This window comes from Triturus cristatus, chromosome 4_2, assembly GCF_964204655.1.
Source record: "Triturus cristatus chromosome 4_2, aTriCri1.1, whole genome shotgun sequence".
In the NCBI taxonomy this organism is placed as follows: Eukaryota; Metazoa; Chordata; class Amphibia; order Caudata; family Salamandridae; genus Triturus; species Triturus cristatus.
The window spans coordinates 74,675,027-74,691,237 of NC_140586.1; the positions used below are offsets into that span (position 1 = coordinate 74,675,027).

Below are 16,211 nucleotides of genomic sequence, written 5' to 3' on the forward strand. Positions count from 1 at the left end.
TGTGCTGTGATGAGCTCTTACGTGCCATCGACAATGCCATGGGGCAGGCGTGACACCAGCAAAAATGATGCCAGAACGCTGCCCAGTACGTTGGAGGAACTGCACAGAGAGTCCCATACTGAATAAACCCACAGTACCTTACAGCCACTTGCAATGCAGACACTGGAAAAGTACTCCGACTTCTGGGGATATATTCACAATACCCAGGTTATGACAGCTATTTCACCATGGCGCCTGAGTATGGCAAACGTGTAAGCACAGAGTTTTATCCTAAGGTAGCTACCAAAGTTGCACTGGAAGCCACCTCGAGGTAAAACAACCAGAGGCCTGGAAACCGTTTTTAAATGGGAAAAACCTTCCTCCACCAATCTTTCAATATGACTCAGTCGATGTGACGCAGGTGCTTTCTTTCCCTACCTGCGGCGGGACTCTCCAGCTGACAAATATAAACCAGCACCACGTATGACGTGCAGGGAACGTTTACCTCACTGTGCACTAGCGACAAATAATATACTCCAAGTTCACCTCCAAAGGTAGGTAGAAAGCTGCACTAAACAACACGAATACTGAGAAGAGCAATCTACCCGCTGCTCCGCAACAGAGGCTCAGACTATGCCAGCTCCAACCACATACAAAGGCATCTGAGTGAAATGCTGCTACAGAAGAGAGATATCACCAACAGGCAACGGATGCAGCATCCATGGATCAAAAGAACAGGGTTGCAGAACAACCACTGACAACAGAACAGAGGCAAGAGAGCAAGGCACCAAAGGCCTCCTCACATTTGGGATATTAAAAAGAAACATTTAATCAGATTCCAGACAAAGAGCCTGGGGCCAAGAATTAAACTGACCAACATCAGATCAAATAGACAAGGTCTGGGGAACACACCCTTTACATAGGCTAATGAGAGACCCACATCTGTGGTAATTATGAACCCCGCTCTTTATCGAGACACTGGGGTCCAGGGGCATCATGAATCTCCCACTGTAGTAGCTTGAGCGGGGTGTGGGTTCCACTTTGATGTTTTGAGTAACACAAAACATTTAAATTTGTGTTTATAGCTCCTTTGCTTTTGATTGAAGTTTAATAATACTAACACATGCAATGGAAGGATAAGAGGGTGGAAGGAGGGAGAAATGGAGAGAAGGATGGATGGAGAGAAGCATTGAGAGCAGATGGGTGTATGGATGGACGCATGCAGCGAGGGATGGATGGAGTGGGGAGGAGGATGGATGGAAAGGTGGAAGGTGGATATATAAAAGAATAAATGGATTGATGCATAGGAAAAGGGAAGGAAGAATGGATGATGGATTAGGGAGGGAGGGAAAATGGAGGGATGAATTAATGGTAAAAAGAAGGGTGGATGGAGAGAGTGAGGGATGGGTGGGTAAAAAAGAAGAGTAAAGCCCAGGATGAATCAAAGGGATAATAGATAAAAAGAAAGAAGGATAGAGAGAGTGATGGATGGAAAAAGACAGAAGGATGCAAGGATGTATGAAAAAAGTACAGAAAGGATGGGAACACAAGGGAAAGCAAAATGGAAAAAATCAAATAAGACTAGAGAAAAGAAGAGTAGGCAAGACAAAAGTAGAAAGATTTAAGGAGGGAAGGAAGCGAAGACATTTTAGACTTTCAGAATTCCCTCAGGGGAAGCAGTGCCCCTGAAAAACTACTGTGCTTGCCTGCCTCACACCTACTCTCAGTGCCCATTTTTTCTGATACGGTTGAACACATAGGGCATTTTTTTGGCTTGGGCCTATTGACAAAGTTAAATTTGCACGTGTAAATGTTCTCACTTGGAAATCTACTCTGGTACCTACATGTAAATCTACAGTGTTGTGCTGTTCACCATTTCTGAATGTAAATTTACACCTCAGTGTAGATTTGCTGGCTCCACCTCTTCAGTGCGACGGGGAAGAGGGGATGCAGACACCTAAGAGTGAATATACAAGTGTAAAGATACTACCAGTACATTTTTACACATTGGTGGAGATCTCAACCACCGCTGCTGATGCCATTGCTCTGTGTGTGAAAGTATAGGAAACGTGGTTAAAGTTTATTACTCTTTAATAAATATTATATAGTTTAATATAAAATATAAATTTAAAATATATATTATCAAACTAATACAATAACATTTCACAGCACATTAATACATTAAATGAGAGATGTTTTAAATGATTAATTTAAATATATTTAATTTATAAATTATTTCTTAAAGACTATTTTAAAACAATTCCTACACACCGTAACAGTTCTGTTTTTATTTAATATGTATTAAATGTTGTTAAATGTTATGTGTACCACCCTTAAGGGGTTCGACAGATGGGACAGTATTGGTATTTCTACATTTGGTGACAATTGGCACGGGCCCTACTTGACAACGTTTCAAGTACTCCAAACAGAATATTACCTGCACAGATCCCAATTCTTTCAAAACGTGCAGCTGTGTCAGACCCTTGACCAACATCGAACTGCCCTTGGCGAGGTTCCCAAGTTTAACCCTCTCGAGATCAATATTCTCATGGGCCCCACTGCAGTAGGCGGGATATCACAACTGTACAAAACCTTGGTGAACAATTCTCCAGATATTTTCTCAGACTTATAAGCCCAATGGGAGGGTTGGCTGGGTCCACTGGATGACTCAGACTGGAGAGATGCATGTATGTCCCCTAGGGTACTAGTCATTTCGTCAAAACTTCGATGTATCCAACTAAATTACCTCTAAATAGCCTACTTATTATTTATTTTTTATTTATTGGCATTTTGACATGTATAGACTTTCGACAGTACATCAAGTAATATCACATAATACAAGTAATGATTACCTTTTATGATTAAACTAACAGAAATCAGAACCAGAGCAGAAGCATCACCTAAATAGCCTACTTCATGCCACTCCATCTGTGGTGTGCTGGTGGTCTAGTGACACCAGTGTGTTTCCATTGTTTTGAAGTGTGCACCCATTTTTTTCATGTAGTATGGGAATATTACCTCACTGAGGTTTTTCAGAGGGCTTCTTTTCACACCTGCTAGGGATATCGTTGGGTCCCTCTCTGCAGGTGGCATTGTTGGGTATTATGGAGGATGTGGAGGGTGCCAGAGGAGATTGCACCATCATTGGGATGGGCACAATTTGACTAAGAGAAACATTGCCAGATTTTGGACTTCCCCGTCTCCCTCCCCCTTGTATCTACTTATATATGCACCATGTGTGGTGCTTGACTTACTTAATGGTTGGGCTGGAGTATATTTATGAGTGTTTCAACACCTTTAGGTCTGTAGTAACTTTAAGAGTGTAGTTTGTAAATCACAATAGGCTTACTCTTTTGTGGGTGGGTGTTTGTAGTAGCCTGTCAATCCCTAAACCTACTCTTTACTTTGCTCTAAACCCTTCCATTTTGGAGTAGATATTGCCCATATTCCCACCACTCCTCCAGCTCCTCCCACATTTACTATTACATAGTAAACATACATGTCAAGATCTTCACACAGAAAACACAGGTGAGGTGAAGATAGAGATCTCCACCCATAGGTTAGTGAAATGACAGTTTGTAGTAAGTAGTATTATTGTAGTACTACTTTACATACTACAACATGCAGTTTGTGAATCTGGCCCACTGTTTCTGGATTGGCATCATTTGTAGGTTGGAGCAACCTGACACATTTATAGTTGGCCTACAAATATAACTTGAAACTGTAGTCCAGAGTAGTCAAGAAAGAATTTTCCACAGCTGTAAGTTTCAGAAACAACCAACTTCTCTGAAACCTCGACACATCCCAAACAAACAAGTTACTTACCTTCTGTAACACTTTTTCTGATGGCTACAGTACCTGCATGTGGATTCCTCACCTTTTGAATTTCCCCATGCTCAGCATTTCACAGAAACTTTTCCCCATAGCTCTCCCACGTCGACGAGGACATTACAATGGAACAGCTCCGCATGCAACTTCGCGTGACGTCATCAGAGTCATAAGAAGACCTCGTCAGCGTGCCGACGTCAGTTCCACCCCTTTTTTCTGTGCCTTTGAGGTAAACGAGTGAACCGACAACATTTCCACAAATATACACAGTACACAGAAATCAAGAAAGAATCTGGAAATTCTAAAACATAGACATTTCCTAGTAACGAATACCACATAATTTCAAATATATCATAATGAAATGCATGAATCGCATGTCAATTATTTTTCGGTATAAATAGGCAGTAAACAGGGAGTCAGGCGGGTCAGTGAGGAATCCACGAGCAGATACTGTACCCACCAGAAAAAGCGTTACCGAAGGTAAATAACTAGTGTTTCTGATGGATACATCTGCCTATGGATTCCTCACCTTTTTAATTGAATCCCCAAGCAGTCCTGCTCTTGGAGGAGGGTGCCCGCCAACTTATAACAAAAAATCTTGCAGTATAGAACGTGGAAAGTGGCCGTACCTCCTCACCTCGGAGTCTAGGCAATAATGCTTCGCGAAAGTGAGGAGGGAGGCCCAAATTGCCCCTTGCAGATGTCTACAACAGAGTCACCTCCAGCTAAAGCTGAAGAAGAAGGCATAGTTCTCATGAAATGAGCTTGAATACCTTCAGGAGGCACCTTCTTGGCCAAGGCATAGCAGATCTTGACGCAGAGGATGATCTACCTGGACAGCGTTCTGTTGTGGACAGCCTTGCCCTTCATTTTGCCCATGTTACCAATGAAGAGTTGGTCGTTCAACCTGAAGTCATAAGTCCTATCCAGGTAGAAGTTGACCGCCTTCTTAGGGTCCAGGCGGTAAAGTCTCTCCTCCTCCTTTAAAGGGGGAGGATAGAATGTGGGTAACGTGATAGATTGCCCTAGGTGGAAGGGAGTGACCACCTTAGGCAGGAAAGCAGCTCTGGTCCGAAGAACCATCTTATCTGCATGAAATGAGATAAATTGGGGCTTAGAGCTACGGGCCTGCAGCTCACTAATCCTTCTGGTGGAAGTAATTGCAACCAGAAATATTGTTTAAACACCAGGAATCTCAAGGGACTATGTAGGGGCTCAAAGGGAGACCCCATCAAAAAAGTAAGAACTACATTTAAATCCCACTGAGGCACGATTAAGGGAGTGGGAGGAAACCTATTAGTGAGGCCCTTAATTAACCTCATGAATTTGGGAGATTTAAATAAAGAGGTTTGGTCTGGTAAGCAGAGAAAGGCCAACAACGCAGACAAGCAGCCTTTGACCATTGCTACTGCACAACCTTGCTGTGCTAGGGAAAGAGAGAAACTGAGAATATCAGACAAATGGGCTCGTAAAGGATCAATCGATCTCTCTCCACACCAATTTACAAACCTAGCCCACCTACCGGTATAGACAGATTTGGTTGAGTGTCTTCTGACTGATAAAATACCATCCACCACATCCGGCAGGAGAGCGAAAAAGCTCAGGTTGTCCCGTTCAATCTCCAGGCATGAAGGTGCAGGTTCTGGAGGTGTGGGTGTAGAACCTGCCCCTGAAAGAGGAGGTCTGCCCTGAAAGGGAGACAAAGCGGAGGGTGCAATGAGAGGTAAAGCAGGTCTGAGTACCATACCCTTCTTGGCCAATCCGGGGCGATCAATATGACTTAGGCCCGGTCTTTGTGAACCATCCTCAGAGCCCGAGGAATCAAGAATATAGGAGGAAACGTAAAGAAGCTATGAGCCCCAATCCAACTGAAAAATGTCCCCCAACGCTCCACGCATTGGATACTGGAGGTTGCAGAACGACAGGCAGTACACGTTCTCGTGAGTGGCAAACAGCTCCAACGGAGGAATCCCCAATATTCTGAAAATGTGAAGGACCACCTATGGATGAAGACGCAACTGGTGACTGGCAGAGAACTGCCGACTGAGACTGTCCGCAAACACATTCAGCACTCTGGCCAGATGATTCGCTATAACGCAAATCTAATGGTCCTGAGCCCAGGACCAGAGTCGCAGAGCTTCTCTGCAGAGACGATAAGACCCTACTCCTCCATGTTTGTTGATGTACCACATCACGGTAGTGTTGTCCGTCAGGACCTGAACCGACTGGCCGTGAAAGGAGGGAAGAAAGGCCTGTGAGAGCCAAATGCATAGCTCGCAATTCTACAAGATTGATGTGAAACAATCTTTCCTCTGGAGATCAAAGGTCTTTGACCTCGAGATCCCACAGATGAGCTCCCCACCCTAGAGTGGAGGCATCCATTATCACTGTGGCCACCGGAGAGGAGATTGAAACAGCTTCCCTTGAGACAGGTTGCCCGGAACACTCCCCCATAACAGCCTTGCTGCAGTGTCTCTGGAGAATATGACCACCTCCTTGAGATCTCTGTTGTGTTGAAACTGCCTGCAGCGGCACCACTGAAGTGCCTTTATCTGCCAGCGTGCATGGTTGACCAACAGTATGCAGGAAGCAAACAGACCAAGCAGGCGCAAGACCTTCAGGACTGGAACAGCCGCTCCATTTTGAAAAATCGGAATCATAGCCTGGATGTCTAGAATCCTCTGTGGAGGTGGGAAGGCATGACTCACAGTAGTGTCCAGTACTACCCTTATGAGCAGGTTGCCCTGAGAGGGCACCTGGTGAGATTTGGGTTTATCAAAAAACCCAAATCCAACAACAGATGCGTTATTACTTGCAAGTGACGCAGCACCATCTCCGGCGACGCTGCTTTGAGCAGCCAGTCATCCAGATAGGGGAGAACAGGATCCTCGATCTTCTGAAATGTGCTGCTACCACCGCCATCACCTTTGTGAAGACTTGTGGTGGTGATGTGAGACCGAATGGAAGGACTGCAAACTGGTAGTGTTGAGATCCCACTTCTAAAACGGAGACACTTGCGATGCGACTTCAGTATGGGAATGTGAAAATGAGCATCCTGCAAATCGATCAACACCATCAGTCTTCCTGCTGCAGCACCAGAAGAACCTGAGCGAGGGTCAACAACTTCTCCTGCTTGTGGTAAAAATTCAAGATCCTGAGGTCTAAGATCAGCCTCAATCGTCCGTCCTTCTTGGGGATCAGGAAGTATCAGGAGTAGCAACCCTGACCCCTTTCCTGCTCTGGAACAACCTCAATCGAACCCTTCTGTAGCAAAGACAGAACCTCCTGCTGCAGAACCAACACGTGGTCCTCTGAGCACCTGCCCTGATGAGGTGGGAAAGAAGGGGGAAACTCCCGGAAGGGTAGGGCATACTCATTTTCTTACGAGATCCAAAACCCAGAGATCTGATGTAATAGATGTCTAATTTCATTGAAAATGGGACAACCGACCTCCCACGGGGCCAACATGCTCCAGGATGGATGGTCTAGAGCCGCTTCCCTGCGGTACCAGTTGGAGGAACGGCAGGAGGGGAGGAGACTTGCTGCCAAGCTGTGCCTCTCAGACGACCTCTACCCTTTCCTCTGTATGACCTATACAGAGCATTCGCCTGCTGCTACTGCTGCCTGGCCCAAAGGAAGGAGTCTTGCCAAACCCGCAAAATCTGTGGTGCCCAAAACCTCTGGGCTGGGACTGTAGACCCAACAATCTTGCTGTGGCTCTACTATCCATGAAGCGCTGTAGCGCCGAGTCTGCTTTGGTACCAAAGAGACGAGAGCCATCTAAAGGGAAGTCCAATAGGGTGGCCTGTACATCTGATGAAAACCCAGACTACGTTAGCCAGGCATGCCTCTTGTTTGCCACTGAGGAACCCATAACTCTAGCAACAGAGTCCGCTGTATCCAGCCCTGATTGTATGACTTGACGGGCCACAGCTTGCATGATCGATAGCACTTCCGCAAAATGGCCCTGAACGTTATCCAGAAGCTTGGGGATCACCTCTTTTGCCGAATCAATCAGAGCATGAATATATCTACACAGCAGGCACATTGCGTTTGTGGATTTCAAAGCCATATTGGCTGAAGAAAACACCTTTTTAGCCAATTGCTCCATCCTCTTAGATTCTCTATCTCCAGGCGTGGTTGAGAAAGAGCCTGTAAACTGCTTAGTAGAGCAAGATGTCTGGACTACCAAGCTCTCAGGAGACAGGAGTGTGGAAAGGAAAGCTGGATCTCCAGGCGCCACCTTATATCTCCTTGCAACTGATCTGGACACAGCAGGGGCATTCATTGGCTTCTGCCATACCTCTAAAATGGGCTTGGTCAAAGCCTCAATAAATGGAAGCAGAGGCTCCAATGCAGAAGAAGTAAAATGAAGCACCTCTGTTGAAATGTTTGACTTTATCTCTGCAGTTGGTTAAGGTATATTCAGCAGGTCAGCTGCCTTCCTTATTATGGAATGGTATGAGGAAACCTCTTGCAATGGAAGGCCTTTCGGTGAAGAGAGCTCCCAGTCCAGAGATGTGTACAAACCACTAGCCTCCAGCAGACCCTCGAATTTCTGAATAGGGTCAATAATTTCCCTCTCTTCAGTCCTGCTGCTCCTGAAATTCCTCCTCTGCCAGCTGTCTCTGCGCCTACCTTTGGGATCTCATCCTCGGTACTTCAGGACCAGCATCAATGCAGGCTCCACATGATTAGTGGAGGGTGCCTGGCGAGGCCAAGTCGACGCTGGACCGAAGCCAGATGGCACCGGAGAAGACTCCAACTGCACTCTTCCTTCAAGGGAATGCACTGGTGTCGAGAACCTCGGCGTCGGGAGAGGCCAACGTCCCGGGGTCATAGGCATGAATGGTGCCTGTGCAAAATGAGGTGGCAAACCACCATGGTTAAACGAAAGTGGTCCCATGGAGGCAACAGGCGCACCAGCAAGGTTAGCCACACTGGCAAATATGACGTACATTGCATTCAAGAAATGCGAAGGATCGGACCTGGAGCTGGAAAGGGTGGGAACAGATCTGGTACCACCGGTTGAGAGACAGCTCAAGGAAGCTGTTTGACTGGCTCTGGTTGCGGTGCCAGCGACACAGGAGCCGGGGATGGAGAGGCCGGAGGCGAAGGCGTCGCTTCTCTGGGCACCGAAGAGACTATCGGAGCTCAAGAGTGTACCGGAGTCACCTGAGGCGAAGGGGAAGGAGAGACTTCATCCTTGCGGTGACGCTAGAGTTCCGGGCACCCCGACTTTGGTGACTTATCCTTAGATGAACAATGTCCGGATCCATGACCCCGCTTCTTTTTGTGCTTCCTCGACTACTTCGAGGTATGCAGAGTCGGTGACTTGGACTTGGATCTCATTTTTTTCTGGCCCCTCTTCTGTTTCTTCGCCCTGGCAAAAAACAATTTGGCCTCCCTCTCTTTCAGGGCCTTCGGATTCATGTGTCGGCATGAAGACCACCCCTCGACACCGTGGTCTGACGAGAGGGACCAAAGACAATCTTCATGGGGGTCAGTGATAGACATATGACCTTCACATTCCCTGCAAGGTTAAAAAAAAAAAAGTTCTGTGGAATGTTGCGCATGGGGTAATCAAAAGGTGAGAAATCCACAGGCAGATGAATCCATCAGAAACCAACATTTGAAGTCCAGCCCGAGGTTTTTGTGGAATATTGCCCCTTCTCCATATTAGGGAAGAATATGGTCTTCCTGGCAGATATGGCCAGAAATCACCATCATTTCTCATCATTCAATGGTGAAAATATTTTAAACTGCAACCACCCAGATTATGTTCATAAATGTAAGCCTATCCTATTCCACTAAACAAAAAATCATGGCCCTAAATACGTAACCCACCTTCATACAAAAACATAGTCACCAAACATAAAATAAACTGAGTGGAATAAAGAAGCAAAAAGCGAGGGGCAGAAGGAAGAAATGGAAGAAAAAAGGAGAAAGTGAATGACAGAAAGGGCAGCATTGGTGGCCTCTATGTTTTATCCATTTCAACACATTGTTCAGTTTACTTCTCTTTACTGTGGATCATGCTACAAAAGTAATTTGAATAAAATAAAATAATATGCATGTAGAGGAAATGAACAAAGAAAGCAGAAAGAAAGGAAAATAACCATTTGTTGCTTGAATGAAGAAAGGCATATGAAGGACACAAAGGAAAGATAAAAACAAAGAGGAAGATACTAAGAGGAGGGACTGAGGTATTGAAAGAATGACAGAAGAGAAGAAGAAAGAGAATGTTAGGATGAATAAATAGGGTAAATAAAGGTGACAGAAGGAAGCGAGGCATGAACAGGAGAAGACAGAGTAAGGAAATGTAGGAGTGAGATGGAAGCGCTAATAAATCGAGGGAATACTGGAAGAATAAAATGAATAGCTAACTTCTGGAAGGAAGAAATGAGCTGGAATTTAAAAAGAAAATCCATGAATCATAAGTTTGGCTTTCTTGTAGAAAGGTATGTAGAGAACAGTAAACTTTGGATCACTTAACTGGGCAGGCCCGATCAGAACAGAGCTATTGTGGCATAACCCTGGTTTCAGAGTGCCTGTGAATGGCTGGGGGACTTCTAGAGTACAGATGGATGGTGAGAATTGCTATACCTTAGAGCTCACTCATATCCTTGAAAGTCCAAAGGGTGGTGTATTTGTCTTGTTCTCTCAGGTCTTCAGTCCAGTGCTGTAAACCAGGCCTTTTTTCCCTCCACAGTGCCTACATGGGAGCCTCAGGTACTTTTGCTGTGTTTCCCAGCCGCTTCAAAAGACGACCTGGCTTCTACGACCCTGGCATTACAGAAGGTAAGCTGAGGCTAGGCCCCATCAGCAGGGCTTCCAACATTACTTCTCAGAAGTGATCGACCACAGATAAATGTTTTGGGGAGAAAAAGAAAGTTAGTTCCTCCATATTGAAAGAGAAGTGGTATTGGATGCAAATTGCTATCATCATTGGTCCAAAAATAGGGTATTAGCTGCAGTTGGGAACCGAAGAAAGGCCTCAGGTGAGATTTATCAATGTGAACGGAGTACATTTCTGAAACTTCTCCTTCGGGGAAATGTGCAGAAAAACAGAACATGACTTGTTTTTTTTGTATTTCGAGAGTACTGAAATGATTTAGATATTAACTCGTAAATGGTTATTCTTCCAGCTTTAGTGCAGAGGAAATATACCATTTTATAGAAGACAGTGACATGAATATAGTATGTAAATAAACAGAGATCAAAAACAAATTATCTCAGCTCTATCCGCCCACCTCAGGTGGCTTGTGGGGTCAGGGCCTTCCACTGCAGCATCCTACGCCAACAGGGAAGCTCTGAGGGTGTCCTCAGCATCCGCCTCTATCCCTTCTCCACTCCTCTGTGTCCAAACTTATTTTTCCCCTTCTTACTGTCCACGCGACATGCATGTCCTAAGCATGTAGTGTGACTCAGCATCCATGTTGTCAGCCCTAACTCCATGGTAACTGGCCACTACTGCAATCAGCAGTTACAATATATGAATACGTGCTTGTATTTGCGCTCATGCTTGCTTTTTTTCTCGTTTTCCCTGCCTAACAGATGGAATGTTACTCAGTCGTACAGATATAGACCCCGCCAGTACTACTCAACAGATGCGGTTGTATGATATTACAACGCATTCCGTTGCAACGCATGCCTTTACCACGAATGCGTTACAATGAGAATGCCATTAGTACGCATAACCTTTACCATGAAAATGCCTTTAGAACGCATGCTTTTACAACATTTTTCGTTGTTAAACCATGCATGTTAATAGCATGTTCTTGCTAAAGGTTATCCCTGATCCCATCCCCATTTCCATATACTGCTCTGATTCCCACCCACAAACCCTTGCATAAAATACCCTCCCTTTAACCCTAATATTTTACCCCTTCTCTATACAACCCCCTCATCCCTTATTTTTTTTTTTAAATACTATTATCCCCCTTACCTCTCCAAGCGCTCCTCTCCAAGCTCTTCCGAGGTCATGTCGCACGCCGTAAAGAGGAACCGGAAGTGTCTTTCCGGTTCCCCTAACGACGCCGATTGCCTCCATATCGCAACTTCAACTGGTGAGGTTTTTTTTTGGGGGGGGGAGAACCCCCCAACACCCCTTTTTTTCGCCCGTTGTTGTGTTGTTTACTTAACCTTGTTGACATCTAGCTAGCTGCTTCTCACCGCGCGCCCCTCCCCTCCTGCGCGCGGCAGCCACCAGCTGGAATGTTGACAGCTGGACGTTCTCTTATGACAGTTTAGATGGTTGGTTGTACTTTCAACAGATCATTATGCACTGAGCCTCCGGGTTGAGTGTGTCGTCCATTTGGCAATAAACTACTTACAAGTTTAAACCTTGAGTACTCATCTTTACATTTTGGCGACGAGTTATGGTTGGACGACGCACGGATGAACCCACGAGAGGAAGAATTTGAAATTGAAATATATGAAGGAAGATTTTAAAAGACTTTGATAATATGAAATTGAGGAGGAATAAGCAAGAAAAAGTAAGAAGAAGTCCATTGGAAGAAAGAAAATGAAAATAAAGTAAGTGCGGCAGATAATGTGTGAACATTAGTGGCACTTAGAAGATGAAAGATTAAAAGAAGTAAACGGAGGTGGATGGATGAAAATTGAAAACGAGGAGAAATTTGTAGCAAAGGAAGTGAAGAACAGTGAAGCAGCGTTCCAGTATACGAAAAGAATAAGAAATTCCTTACACGCATTACGGAGGTGAAAATGGAATTGAATTGAAGGTGAGAAATACCGTTGTGGGGAAAGAAGAACGCGCAAATTATTAGGCTTGAAAGGAAGACTAACGCTCTTGGCGAATAAAGAAGGAATTCAGCGTGAAGACTCTCTAAACATTGATCGCAGCCGTCAAATCCTCGCAGGTGAACTTTAACGTAATTAATAAACTATAAATACAAATTTATGAAGCAAAGTACATCGAAAGGAATTCACCTCAGAACTAAGGCGCTGCTGTTAGAACTTCGTGACGTGGAAGGTGGAAGAGGAATTTCCGGAAGTAGTGTCTGCGGTCTAGTTTTTTTTTTCTTTTTCACGCAACCACGTACAGGAAGTGTGCGTGCCGCCATCTTGGGGGGAAGTTTGATCTAATAGACTAAGCAGATTGGAGATTGCAAAATCAAATCTGACGGAGGCATACGGGACTATGATTGAACAAGCGCTAAGGTGACTAAATGAAAGGAAAAAGATATGATCACCAAGGAATTCGATCGTATGGGCGGAAGTGAGCAGGTGAGAGTTGAATTCAGTTATTGACGGATATATAGGAAAAAAAATGATATAAAGAAAAGACTGTGACGCCTTATCGAATTTGCATCTAGGAAAGAAAAAGTAATTTTATTAATAAATAAAATAAGGAAAGGACTGAGCATGGCAACCGGCAATATATATAATTTAGAGCCACCAGAAGCATTTTTGAAGGGTACTGGCGTACCAACTGTGAAATGGGAACAGTGGAAGGAATATTTCAGTAATTACATTTCCACATTTGATAAAGAGGATGAACCACTCAAACAGGAGGAAAAGAAAAAAATATTGTTACATTGTTTAGGTGCAGGTGGTCTAACAGTGTATAACAACATTACTAAGAAAATAAGAGTTGGAGGAGAGAGGAATGTTTATGATGAGGCAATGGAGGACTTAGATGGATATTATAAACCGACAGTGTGTGTAGTGTGTAGCGGTGCACAGGTATAAGTTCTACAGGAGGAAACAAGGAAAAGAAGAAAATATAGATGACTACGTATCTGCTTTAAAGAACTTGGCACTCTTATGCAAGTTTGAAAACATGCATGATGACTTAATTAGGGATCAGATAGTGATGTGTGCTGCAAATTCTAACATACAGGACGCCTTATGGGCTAAAGGTGAAAAACCTCTCCAACAGGTTATTGATATCGTAAAGAAAGCAGAATTGACTGGTCGCTGTGAGAAGGAAGTCATTAATGAAGGAAAAGGTAAAAATGAGGAAACTAGTGTGGTGGCAAAAATAAGTGGGTGCAAGAAGAATTCTAAAAATAGAGTGAAGGACACACCCAGATTCAAAGGGAATGCTAGTTCGTATGAACAGTTGAAGTGTTACCGGTGTGGTAGCAGTAAGCATTTGGCGAATGACTGGACATGCCCAGCAAGAAACAACAAATGTACCCAGTGTGGGATCATTGGTCATTTTCAGAAAGCCTGCAAACGGAAAATGAAAGAAAAAGTGAAATTTGTAGAGGATGAGGAAGAGGAAGAATTTGAGCTAGACTCTTCGGATGATTCGGAGTACAACTTATGTGTACTAAATGTAACTGAGGCTACAGCTAAAGAGGGTGAAGAGAAGAGCAAGAAAAAGAAACCCATGTGCTTGGTGGAAATTGGAGGTGTGAATATAGATATAGTCGCTGATTCTGGTTCACCATGCACAATAGTTAACCGTGATGTTTGGAAGGAGAAATTTAGAAGTAAGGTGGGGAGACAATTGGAAAAACCTGACATCTCACTTAAAACATTCACGGGCGAACCGATTGAACTTGTGGGTTTCAAGGAACTTACATTTGCATTTAAGGAAAGAAAAACCAGCAGCAAGTTGTATGTGGCTGTTACTGGCCCTTCGGTGCTTGGTTGGAAGGACCAGGGAAAACTTGGAATTACTCTCAACCCAAACAGTGTAGAACCGGTCCTGGTTACACAACAGGAGGTGCTACCGGGTTGTGAGTTGGTTAACAAGTTCCCCAAAGTTTTTAATGGGAAAATAGGTAAACTCAAGGGATTCCAACACGTAATAAAACTTAAAGATGATGCAGTGCCCTGCCTGCATAAGGTGAGACAAATACCATTGTCACTAAGGGATGAGGTGAGATCAGAAATAAATAAACTACTTGAAGCAGAAATAATCGAAAGCACGGAATCATCGGAATGGGTCGCACCTCTGGTGGTCGCAAGAAGGGCCAACGGAAAATTGAGGTTGTGCATAGATTTGCGCGATCTAAATAAGAATATTCTTATCGACCAATTTCCCTTACCAAGAATAAACGAGATGTTGTCTCTTACAAAAGATATGACAATATTTTCGACCATAGACTTAGCTGCTGCCTACCACCAGGTACCACTGCACCCGGAAAGCAGACACCTTACCACTTTTGTTTCACCTTTTGGGTGTTTCAGGTTTAAAAGGGTACCTTTCGGGCTTGCATCTGCAGCGGCACTATTCCAAAGACTAATGCATGAGATATTCAAGGGGGTAAAAAAATTACTCATCTTTCAGGATGACATCCTCATTATGGGAAAAGACCAAACTGATCATGACAACCGGTTGGTACAGGTACTTAAGATCTTGGAGAAAAGCGGGTTGACAGCAGAGTACAAAAAGTGCAGGTTCAGCAATAATTCTGTCACCTACCTGGGTCATGAAATCACTAAAGATGGTATAAAACCAAAAAAAGAATTAATTAAGGCTATCAAGGATGCCCCAGTTCCACAAAGTAAGGAAGAGCTTAGAGCGTTTTTGGGACTGGTGGAATATTATTCAAAGTTTGTAAGGAACTTTTCTATGAAAACTTACTGCATTAGGACCCTTCTAAAGAATAAGAACAAATTCTAATGGTCGCAAGACTGTGAAGACAGTTTTAAAAGCTTAAAAAAAAGAAATCTGTGATGCTCCACCCCTTAAGGGGTTTGACAACAATCTTACATGTGTGGTTACCACAGATGCCAGTGGTAAAGGTATTGGTGCAGTCCTTACGCAAGTGGAGTGCGATGGTAAGGAAGTCACGATTGCTTTGGCATCCCGTTCCTTAACCCAAACGGAGGAGAAGTACGCCGTTATCGAGCGTGAGGCATTAGCATGCGTGTGGGGTCTGGAACATTTCAGGCAGTACATTTGGGGAAAAAGAATTTTCCTACATTGTGACCACAAGCCATTGACAAAAGTACTCACTGTGAAAGGTTTATATAATGCATCACCTAGGTTGGCAAGATTGTCTATAAAACTGCTGGACTACAACTACGAAGTTCAATATCTGCCTGGTACAAAGAATGTAGTTGCAGATTTTCTGAGCAGGTTGCCTTTGAAGAATGTGGAAAAAGTAGTAAAGGAAGAAGAATTATGTGTTGCAAGCATCAATGAAGAGTTCCCGAGCATTACAACGGAGGAATGGAGTAAAGAGAATATAAGAGATGAAAGCTTAAACGAGGTTAGGAAACTTATTGTGAAAGGATGGCCCAAAAAGGTATTACTGAGAAATGAGTTGCGGCCTTTCTGGGAATTGCGGAACGAGCTATCCGTGGAAAACGAACTGGTTTTGAGACAGGGGAAGGTTATACCTCCTACCACCTTGAGAGAGAGTCTCATTGAACTTTGCCATGAGGGACATTTAGGCATAAACAAAACCAAACAAAGG

General features: G+C 44.1%; 1 protein-coding gene across 1 annotated transcript in view; it reads left to right on the forward strand.

The window, feature by feature from the left end:
* LYL1 (LYL1 basic helix-loop-helix family member) overlaps window positions 1-16,211 on the forward strand; it is a 205,488-nt gene that overhangs the window by 64,901 nt on the left and 124,376 nt on the right. The window contains exon 3 of the mRNA XM_085600587.1: window positions 10,520-10,608. Coding sequence (XP_085456713.1) covers window positions 10,520-10,608 — 89 coding nt within the window. The remainder of the gene's footprint in view (window positions 1-10,519; window positions 10,609-16,211) is intronic.